This window comes from Grammomys surdaster, unplaced genomic scaffold (assembly GCF_004785775.1).
Source record: "Grammomys surdaster isolate TR1022 unplaced genomic scaffold, NIH_TR_1.0 124552, whole genome shotgun sequence".
Lineage (NCBI taxonomy): Eukaryota > Metazoa > Chordata > Mammalia > Rodentia > Muridae > Grammomys > Grammomys surdaster.
Window position 1 is genome coordinate 38,213 of NW_021619534.1, and position 10,965 is coordinate 49,177.

The 10,965-nt window shown below is 47.9% G+C and overlaps 1 protein-coding gene across 1 annotated transcript in view; it reads left to right on the forward strand.

The window, feature by feature from the left end:
* Inpp5d (inositol polyphosphate-5-phosphatase D) overlaps positions 1–10,965 on the forward strand; it is a 50,928-nt gene that overhangs the window by 37,815 nt on the left and 2,148 nt on the right. Inside the window, exons 17-23 of the mRNA XM_028784657.1 lie at positions 444–557; positions 1,983–2,065; positions 3,216–3,303; positions 4,171–4,320; positions 5,342–5,438; positions 7,234–7,509; positions 10,302–10,899. Coding sequence (XP_028640490.1) covers positions 444–557; positions 1,983–2,065; positions 3,216–3,303; positions 4,171–4,320; positions 5,342–5,438; positions 7,234–7,509; positions 10,302–10,899 — 1,406 coding nt within the window. The remainder of the gene's footprint in view (positions 1–443; positions 558–1,982; positions 2,066–3,215; positions 3,304–4,170; positions 4,321–5,341; positions 5,439–7,233; positions 7,510–10,301; positions 10,900–10,965) is intronic.

Sequence of the window (10,965 nt, forward strand, 5' to 3'; positions counted from 1 at the left end):
GGGGGGGGAGAGAGAGAGATAGAGAGAGAGAGAGAGAGAGAGAGAGAGAGAGAGAGAGAGAGAGAGAGAGAGAGAGAATTAGTTGGGAGACTAGAGTGAGGTTGAGGAGTTGCCAGAGGCCACACAGATTGTTGGCAAAACAGATCATAGACATATCTTGGGTCTTGCAGTCTTTACTCTTTCTGACCTGCATCCTACATGGCCAGCTTGTGACAGATCAGAGAAACTGTGGCTATCAACATAGGTGCTGAGCTTGGGTACTGGGTCATGAAGCTTTCCTTTAAGAGAAATCTTTCCTTCCAACCTGGACATTTCCCATTTGTGGACCATTAGAGGAAGCCCAGCATAGTGGCTGCACACAGAGAGGAAACCCCCAGAAAGAAGCTAGAACCTCCATCTTCAGGCACAGTATACAAAGAAATCCCTACTCTCCCATGCTCCAGGTCCTGGCACTGTGGACAGCCAAGGGCAGATCGAGTTTCTTGCATGCTATGCCACACTGAAGACCAAGTCCCAGACTAAGTTCTACTTGGAGTTCCACTCAAGCTGCTTAGAGAGTAAGTGCCTTGTGAACTACACTTTGGGGGGATTCTCTCACCTAAGTACCTTTCCATTAATGATTAATGGTTGATCCCTCTGTCTCTCTGTCTCTGTCTCTGTCTCTGCCTCTCTCTCTCTCTCTCTCTCTCTCTCTCTCTCTCTCTGCCTCTCTCTCTCTCTTTCTCTCTCTGTCTCTCTCTCTCTGCCTCTCTCTCTCTTTCTCTCTCTCTCTGTCTCTCTCTCTTTCTCAGCCTCTCTCTCTCTCTCTCTCTGATGAGAATCCATGGACGGATCTCAGTGGGTTCAGCAAAGGTGGAGTGTCTATGAGGCTACCCAGTGGCTATGAGGCCCTTTCCCCACCCCTGTGATCTGTTCTACTGTCTCAGTCCTAGAGATAGGGGCAGCCACTGGTGTCCCTCTGTCCCTCTGTCTCCCATGTCCCTGACTTGTCTGTCAACATTCTTTAGGCAGACTCTTAACCACTTGAGTTTCCATGAAGCTGGGTTCTTACTCAGCTATAGCCCTGGGCAAAGCTCCAGAATGCTTAAGATTGGACAGGGTCTAAACAGCTGCTGTTGCCCTGGTGCCCCTTGCCCTTTCCGTATTGTGGCTCTTGTGTTGTGGGGCTCACTGTGACTGGAAGCAAGGTAGAGATGGACAATCTGTCTCAGGTGGCAGTGTTGAGCACCCACCATGCTTATGAAGGATCCTTTCTATATAACATCTCCAGGCATACTGTCTGAGACTCCCATGCAAGAGAACTGTATGCTTTCTAAGTCTCCCTGAGATGGTTTGAAGAGTGAGGGGGGAAGGGTAGGAACCAACCTTGCAAACAGAGGCACAGACTGCCTGCTTGTAGAGCCCAGAAGAGGTACCAGCCAGGATTGTACCCCCCTCACACCTTTCTGCACCTCCCTTCAACCCATCCCAGCCCTTCCTGGGCACCACAGTGTCCTGAAGCCCCAGCTCTGCAGCCAGGGTCAAAACAGTTCTAACGGGAATGAGGGGCTTTGTGCGGGTGTTTTTAAACTACCGAGACATTTGCATAGATTTCTATGGAAACAGCATATTAGGAGGCTTAAATTAGAATTTCAAAAGGCTGCTATCTTGAGTGGCGTGGGAAGTGGGACGAGCTGTCATGCTTCCCAGTCTTCCTGCCTGCAGTATGATGGCTTCTTTGTTGCCTGGGATGTTGCAAAGAAGAATGAAAAAGGAGGGGAAATCTCTTTGATTTTTTCCTAAAAATAATTAGACTGTGTTGGCAAATGACCATCCTTCAAACAAAAACAGAATCCCCAGAAAGCCTGACTCCTAAATGGTTCGGAGGCCTCAGAGACATGAGAAAGACAGTCCTCTGTGGTCCAAGGAAGGTGACCCTTGGAGTCTTTTCTGTCTGGTTCTTGATCTGTGGTCTGCAAACCCAGCTTCTTATTCTCTAACAGGTTTTGTCAAGAGTCAGGAAGGAGAAAATGAAGAGGGAAGTGAAGGAGAGCTGGTGGTACGGTTTGGAGAGACTCTACCCAAGGTAATACGGGAAGACAATGTGCCTGGGGCAGAGGGCTGAAGCAGTGCAGGCTAGTGTGCAGCTGCAGCAGGTCTGCCCAGAGTGCAGCTGCAGCAGTGCAGGCTAGTTTGCAGCAGTGCAGGCTAGTGTGCAGCTGTAGCAGGTCTGTCCAGATTGTAGCCATCCCAGACCAAGGCTGAAGAGACCAGTTTAGACATTGTTGTCAAGTGACTTAGAGCATGCTTTTCATCATGAATAGATTCCTAAGTGGTTTTCAGCCCTGCTGTGCCCACTCCCCTTCAGTTATTACCTACTTAGTGCTCGCAGCACTCGAGATTGAATCAAAGCCTCTGCAAGCACTAAGCAAGCACCCAATCACTGAGCTATGTCCCTGATATCCCTGAACACTGTTTAGCAGCAGCAAGTTAAGAGCAGTGCTGACATTCAGGAGTCTGTCACTCACTAAGCCACACCTCTAGCAAACCACAGGTTATTTCAACCCCAACTGAAGGTCTTCTACAAGGAGACACTTTTCCCCAGATGGGGAACAGGACTGGGGTGCAGCTCCTCTAATGCAGCTATAGATAGAACTTGGAGGGGCAGGAGGAGAAGGATGGTATTATAGGTTTCATTTCAGACCTGGCTGCCGGTCCTTCCCTTGGCCTCTGGGATATGCAAAGAAGGGAAAGAAACATGAAGGCAATGGACCAGGGACCGGGAAGCCCAACCCAGTTTAGGAGATGGGGGTGGGGCAGGGAAGAAAATTATCCCTCACTTGGCTGAGCAATGGTCTATCTGCTCTTGGGCATGGAGAGCCAAGACTTGAGTTTGCTTGAAAGAACATATTCAGTTCCCTTTTCCTATGTATTTATTTGTAAGATTTATTTATTTATTTATTTATTTATTTATTTGATGTATATGAGGGCTCTATCTACATGTACATCTGCATGCCAGAAGAGGGCATTAGATTCCATTATAGATGGTTTGTGAGCCACAGTGATATGGTTGCTGGGAATTGAACTCAGGACCTCTAGAAGAACAGCCAGTGCTTTTAACCACTAAGCCTCTCTCCAGCTCTTCCGGTGTATTCAAACACTAAGACTGATGACCCTCGTTTACCTGTCCTTACTTGCCCCCACCTGCGGACTCTAATCTGGTGTCTCCTCTGCAGCTAAAGCCCATTATCTCTGACCCTGAGTACCTCCTGGACCAGCACATCCTGATCAGCATTAAATCCTCCGACAGTGATGAGTCCTACGGTAAGCATCCCAGGCCAGGGACCTTACCTGCCCATTAGCTCCAGCCTCTGTGAGGGTGATAGCAGCTCAGTCTTCTAAGAAGGCCTGTCTGCCACCGCCCATCATGCCTCTTCTTCTGTCCCAGAGGGACTTTTCCTAATGGGTTACTATCCCTGCTCCTTGTCACTTCTGGGTGCCACTGCTAGCAACCTCCCGCTTACCCTTGCTGAGTGAGCTGCAGGTACTATGTAATTTAATCTTAGCCTTAAGAGGCAGGTTCTGTTCCCCAATGGGTAAATAGGTAAACTGAGGCTCATAGAGGTCAAGTCATTCACCCAGGTCACACAGCCCTCAGTTGAGCTATGACTTGAGCCTGAGTCTGGCTGTACCATTGGCCCTCTTGTTTGTCCCCATCCAGCTCCTCAGACAACTCCTCAGGTGTAGAACATTAGCCCCTCCCTGCTGCCAGGCCAGCTCTCCAGTCTGTCTCCTTTTCCTTTCAGACTTGTCCTTGTATGGAAGTTTCAGACTGATTTACACTCTTACCTGCTTATCTGATTTTGTTTATTTCTTGTACTGTTTCAAACCTTGGCAAGTAAGCTTTCCCTATAGCAATCAGATTAACACTTAACACCATTTCTCAGGGGGATTTTCTAGGATTTAATTTTTTTCTCCCAGCATTGATCTGTATAGAGTTCTTTTTCCTATGAGGCTTCAGACATTTGCCCCAAATTGCTAAAGCATCGATCAAAAGGGTTTGTTGGTAATCCCTGCCTGGCCACTTGCTTCAAGGAACTGTCTCCCCGTGCTCCAGCCATATCTCTGAGCGTGCTCCTTATCCATGTAATGCCAAGATTTTCATGTCGATGTTATCTCTTCTCTCCCTAGGTGAAGGCTGCATTGCCCTTCGTCTGGAGACCACAGAGACCCAACTTCCCATCTACACACCTCTCACTCACCATGGGGAGATGACTGGCCACTTCCGGGGAGAGATTAAGCTGCAGACCTCCCAGGGCAAGATGAGGGAGAAGCTCTATGGTAAGCCATCCTCCTCCTGGCTTTCCCAGAGATCACTGCTCTGAGGGCATGTACTTTCTCTCAGCAAAGCTATCAAGTCTCTATGATCTGTGCCTTCAGAATAGAGCTCGGTTGGAAAGTCTCTAGGGTAGCACGGGTGATGCCCACTTGTAATCCTGGCACTCAGGAGGCTGAGGCAAGAAGATCATGAGTTCAAGGCTAGCCTGGGTGACATAATGAGACAATGTCTGTGATGGGAAGAAAACAAGTCATCTCATTTCTCTCTTCCAACCTCCCTGTGAGCCAAGTATGGTTATTTCTTCTTGGCAAATGAAGAAACTGAGGCATAGATAGGCTAGATGACTGGCTAAAGGCTGCAAACTCAGACTAAGTCAAGTTCACCTGGGGCCAAGTAAGAGCCGGTAGACACAGTGGTTGCTTGCCTGTCATGAAAATAGCAAGCGTGAGAACTCACAACATGGGGTGCAGGGGGAGGGGGAGGGGCTCCTCATGACAGGGAAGGCTCTAGTGCACCAAGCGCCACTGCTTCTGTGCATGTGACTCTCCTGTGCCCCATGAGAGATCTTTTCTCTCGCTGGACAGTGGATTAAAAAGATAGGGTCATCACCTAGCAACCACATGCCAGATTCAGAAATAAAACTGAGGGTCCCTTTAAGCTGGTTTATAGAGGCCCCCCCTTAAACAGATTAGCTCTGCATGTGAAGTACTCATAGGGTGCATAATAGTTGTTCTAAGTTTGTTGTAATCTGACAAGAAATGTTTGTTTTGTCCCTGGCTGAGCTAACAAGTTAGAAATATTTCATGAAATAACATCTGTTCTTCTCCTTCTGGACCCATGGTAGGCATCATTAAACAATCACCGAGCATAAGGATTGTGAAGCCTGAAAATCTTGCTTGAAATACCTTCCAGTAGTCACTATTTACACTCCAGCTTTGGCCTGCAAAGAGATACCACTTTGGCATTTGTAACCCATGTAGTGCTAGCCTCTCACATGTTTTTTTCCTGAACATTCTCTTCCAGACTTTGTGAAGACAGAGCGGGATGAGTCCAGTGGAATGAAGTACTTGAAGAACCTCACCAGCCATGATCCCATGAGGCAGTGGGAGCCTGCTGGCAGGTAGATGACACTTGTTAAGATTTATTACAACTAGCTGGGCTGTGAGAGCCAGAGTCCTGGAGAGGGCACAGATCAGAGGAAAAGAAATGCTGTGGTCCAGGAGAGCCACTCTCTCTCCTACCTCAATTTCACATCCTGAGTTCAAATCCCCATCTCTGGGAGATCAAAACCTTGGAGAACTTTTCCATGTAGGAAGAGTTCAGCTCAACCGGCTTTTAATGAACACCTACTGTATATCAGGGAGAAACCAATGTAAATACAGTATAGTCATGACCTACAGACTTACCACCAGCTAGTGGAAGGATGTACAGTCCAGGAAGAAGGAGCTATAGATAATTCCAGGGCAAAATAATATAAATAATTCCAGGGCAAAAGATGCTTTTCCTGTGTCCAGGGAGGCCAGGAACATAAATGGTCAAAAGTCCCCATCTGTGACTTTCTAGTTTCATTTTTGCTGCTGTGGCAAATACCTTGATTAAAAGGTATTAACATGGGGAGGAAAGAGATAATTTGACTTTTAAGCCCACATTACAGTTTATTGTTGTGGAGGAGTCAGAACAGGAACCTAACCTATCACATCAACAGTCAAGAGCAGAGAGAATAAACACATGCACCCTCGCTTGGTCTCTGTTAGCTTTCTTCACTCTTACACAATTCAGGGCCCAGCCTAGGAAATGGTGCTACCCACAGTAGGCTGTATCTTCCTACATTAATTAACAATGAAGACAAGTCCTTGTAGACAAACCCACAAGCCACACTTATCTAACTCATAAAGACTCTCTTCCCTGGTGATTCTAGATTATGTCAAGAGGGCAGTTCAAACTAACCAGCACAGAAGGGTGTAGTGGAACATGCCTTTAATTCCAGAACACAGGAGGTAGAGACAGGCTGATGTCTTGTGAGTTCAAGGCCAGCCTTTTCTACACAGTGAATTCCAGGACAGTCAGAGCTACATAATGAGACTCTGTCTCAAGAAACAAACAAACAAAACAAAACAAAACAAAACACAGAAAAACTAACCAACCCAGTGACTAACAGGAAAGACTGAATTGAGAATAACCTGGACATTCCAGTGTATTGTGTTTCCTGATATCAGAATCCTCTGTTTCCTGATGTGGTCTTGTTAGTCCTCCTGAGATAAAGCCCAGTGTGGAGCAAGGTTTAGTGTGTGACTACAAGGAGTGCCTCACTGGGTCTGGACTGTCTCCTCCAGTTTTAAGACAACTGTCTTCCTCAGCACCTCTAGTCTTGACTTATGCGATCACACACTCATCCTCATGTTCTGATGTCTTACACAGAATGTGCAAACCAACATGTCCCATGAGGACTTTGTCCAGTCTGCCTTGGGAAATGTACTCTTGACCACCCTTTCCACAGCTCTGGGCCCGCCAGGTTCTCATTCTGCTTTCCCTATGTGCTGACTTGTCTTCAGCAAACCAGCGTTACAACAGGCTAGTCTTCCCCCCGACCACAGGGTCTCAGCATAGACCTTTGCCTCTGTGCAGAGCATCCTCCTTTTTCTCTCTTCCGTATTTCATATAAATTCAATTCACAGCCAGCCTTGAGCTGATCTTCTCCAGCCATGTTCTACCTAGTGGGTCTTAACCCTCCTGCTTGCCTCAACTTGATCTCTTGTTCTCTTTACCATATTACATATGGACAGGAATGAGTAGATGAATTGTTGTGCCTAGAAACAAAGGTACTGAGAGGCTGAGAAGCCGAGGAACATTTTCCTCAAGCTGGTGCCAACCGAGAAGGGAAGAGCCTTCAGGTGTGCCTCCACATCTTCCTACAGGGTCCCTGCATGTGGTGTCTCTAGCCTCAATGAGATCATCAATCCAAACTACATTGGTATGGGGCCTTTTGGACAGCCTCTGCATGGGAAACCAACCCTGTCCCCAGACCAGCAACTCACAGCCTGGAATTATGACCAGCTACCCAAGGACTCCTCCCTGGGGCCTGGGAGGGGAGAGGGTCCTCCAACCCCTCCCTCCCAACCACCTCCATCACCAAAGAAGTTTTCATCCTCCACAGCCAACCGAGGTCCCTGCCCCAGGGTGCAAGAGGCAAGGTGAGTGTCCCTTGAAGTGTGTGTGTGTGTGTGTGTGTGTGTGTGTGTGTGTGTGTCTGTCTGTCTGTCTGTCTGTCTGTCTTTCTGTGTGTCTGTGTATGTTTCTGCTCAAAAGCACCCCATGGGGACTCCCAAGGATGACAGCCTGAAGAGGGCAGAGTTGTAGTAGGTTCTGCCCATTACTTTGGCTTCTGCCTGTCCAAAACAGTTGGTGAAACTTGATTTTAAAGGGGACTAGGTTGAGGGGTTGCCAAGAAAAGCATCTTCTTATAAAAACTGCATTTACTGACAAAGACATTTCTCAAACCAATGACATTCTATGCCATCCTCCCCTCCCTGGAAGCCTCAATGAGAAAGAGGTGAGGATTTCTGAATAGACATCATCATCTACTCCAAATCTCTCTTCCCTTAAAAACAAGCATCCATGTTCTCATACAGAACTGTCTGGATCCTCCTGCTGGTGGCATTGGAAACATACATTGGGACTAGGAACCCAAATGAAGGCAGAACTGTCATCCTACAGAGGGAGCTGGCCAGAACAGGCTTAGAAGCAAAGACCACACAGCAGATGAAGTCCCTAAGCAGATATGGGAAACACTAGGTGGAAATCCCATTTCTACAGGATGACAGATGGTCAAACGACATCCAGACCCAGTAACAATGACACACTGTTGTGTCTCCTCCCCAGCTGCCTTGAGCACTTTGTGGTGACACAGGTTCTCACAATTAGACTCTTTTCTGAGTGCTGTTTTTGTTTGTTTGTTTGTTTGTTTGTTTGTTTTTTCTTTCCTCTTTAGAATTTCAGTTCCTTAGCAAAGCTAACTCCTAGTAATCAGGAACCCATGCTTGGACATCATCTACAGAGTGGTTCTCTTCCAGATCCTCTAAGTCAAATGCCTATACCAGGCCTGCCTAGGAATTCCTCTGGAGAGGCACTGCTAGTCCTATGCCTTAGTTGTTAGCTGAACTAGGTGAAAGGTAGGAGGGCAGGTCCCTTAGCCAGATCTAAGTCTACCTCCTAGGAGTAAGGGAGAGATAGCCTTGGTATCTCTCCCTGGGAATGAGGATCAAGGTATCCATCCAGTAGGTACTGATGTATTTGTTTGACAAAGGCAGTCTCTTTTGAGACCCCATGAAGCAAAACTAGAAACAGCCACAAAGAAAATAGAAGTTCATGAAATAAGCCTCAGAGGTTCCCAGAGTGGAAGTCACTTTGTGCTTCACAAGGTGAACTGAGCTTAGTGGGAACATGTTCCCTCCAGTCCCAGGTGACAGCATAGGGGTACACATATATCAGGGGTACACAAGATCCTACAGGACTAGGTGGCAATGACCACCCATCCAAGATTTCCCGAGGCTAACCCAATTTTAGCATTTAAAAGTCCCGTCTCCTGGAAAACACTTCAGTTCTGGTAAGCTTGGATCACTGCTGTCTGAGGTCAAACTGCCATCTGAGGTCAAGGCTGCGTGCTAAGAAAGGAGACTCTGCTTGGGCCCTGGCCGACATCCATAGTCTTCTGCACAAGAACTAACTCTGTCCCCTGGATAAGGGCTTGGTTTCCTGTTACCTATACTCAAACTCTTTTTTGACTAAAACTCATGAGCTTAATCTGTTTTTCCTATCCCCCACCTCCACCCCCTTAGGATCTCAGGAACACCCTGAACACTCTGCTGGAGGGAGACTTTCTAGCTTCTGTCTTATTGGCTCCATTCTCTGGCCTCTCCATCTCTATAGCCGAGTGGTAGTTAGGTGCCAAGCCTTGTAAAGTTTCTCTTAATTAAGCACACACACACACACACACACACACACACACACACACGGGGCGGGGGGTGTCTTGCTTGTTTCTGTCTATCACAATGCCCTCAGAGAGCAGAAGATCAGAGGTAGGATGCTCGATAGAAAGTAAAAACACAAGGTCAGTGGCTAAAGAGATGGCTCAGTGATTAAGTAAGAGTGCTTGCTTTTCTTCCAGAGGACCCAGGTTCAATTCCTGGCACCTACATAGTGACTCACACATGTATGTAGCTGCAGGTCTTGGGAATCCAATGTCCTCTTCTAGCCTCTGATCTGTCACAGCAGCATCTCACACATAAGTAGTGGCTTCCTATATGTTACTCTTTCTACCAAATCTCCAGAGCTAGCCCCTTTGCTCACAGATGCTCTCATTTAAACAGAATTAAAGTCACTTCTGAGGACAGCACCTCTGCCGCCCCCTCTCTTTGAGATAGGATCTATATGTATTAGGTATGGCTCTGTTGGAACTATGTAGACCAGGTCTGCCTGTCTCTGCCTCACAAGTGCTGGAATTAAAGGTGTGAACCGCCACATCCAGCTTTATCATCTCTCGTTCATGTGCTAATTTTAAAAAGTCATCACTTTCGGTGACACATGGAGGTAAGATATGCCGAAGAGACAGAGGCAGGAGGATCATGAGTCCATCCTGGTCTATACCTTTAGCCCAGCAGGGTGCTGTGTGCCTTTAATCCCAGCACTCAGCAGACAGAGAGGCAGGTGGATCTGTCAGTTCTATATCAGCCAGGGATATGTAGTGAGTCCCTGTGTTTAAAAAGAAAAATTCTCAAGGCAGAATTCATGTAAAATTATCCCCTGGAAAATGAATAATTTGGTGGCATTTCTACGCTGCATGCTATATGATCAGTACTGTATTTAGTTCCAGAGCATTTTTATTACCCCGAAATGAAACCCAGAGGCGTGAAGCATCTACTCCCCATGTCCTGACTTCTAAGCATGTTTCCTCCCCATTCTCCTCTCCTCTTCCCCATGGTTCCAGACCTGGTGATCTGGGAAATGTGGAAGCTTTGCTACAGGAGGACCTGCTGCTGACGAAGCCCGAGATGTTTGAGAACCCGCTGTATGGGTCCCTGAGTTCCTTCCCTAAGCCGTTGCCCAGAAAAGAGCAGGAGTCTCCCAAGATGCTACGGAAGGAGCCCCCGCCCTGTCCAGACCCAGGAATCTCATCACCCAGCATCGTGCTCCCCAAAGCCCAAGAGGTGGAGAATGTCAAGGGGATAAGCAGACAGGCCCCCATGCCTGTCCTCGGCCCCACACCTCGGATCCGCTCCTTTACCTGTTCCTCTTCTGCTGAGGGCAGAGTGCCCAGTGGGGACAAGAGCCAAGGGAAGCCCAAGGCCTCGGCCAGTTCCCAAGCCCCAGTGCCAGTCAAGAGGCCTGTCAAGCCTTCCAGGTCAGAAATGAGCCAGCAGACAACACCCATCCCAGCTCCACGGCCGCCCCTGCCAGTTAAGAGTCCGGCGGTCCTGCAGCTGCAGCATTCAAAAGGCAGAGACTACCGTGACAACACGGAACTCCCCCATCATGGCAAGCACCGCCAAGAGGAGGGGCTGCTTGGCAGGACTGCCATGCAGCAGGTACGTTGAACTGTAGATGTGTGTGTGTGTGTGTGTGTGTGTGTGTGTGTGTGTGTGTGTGTGTGT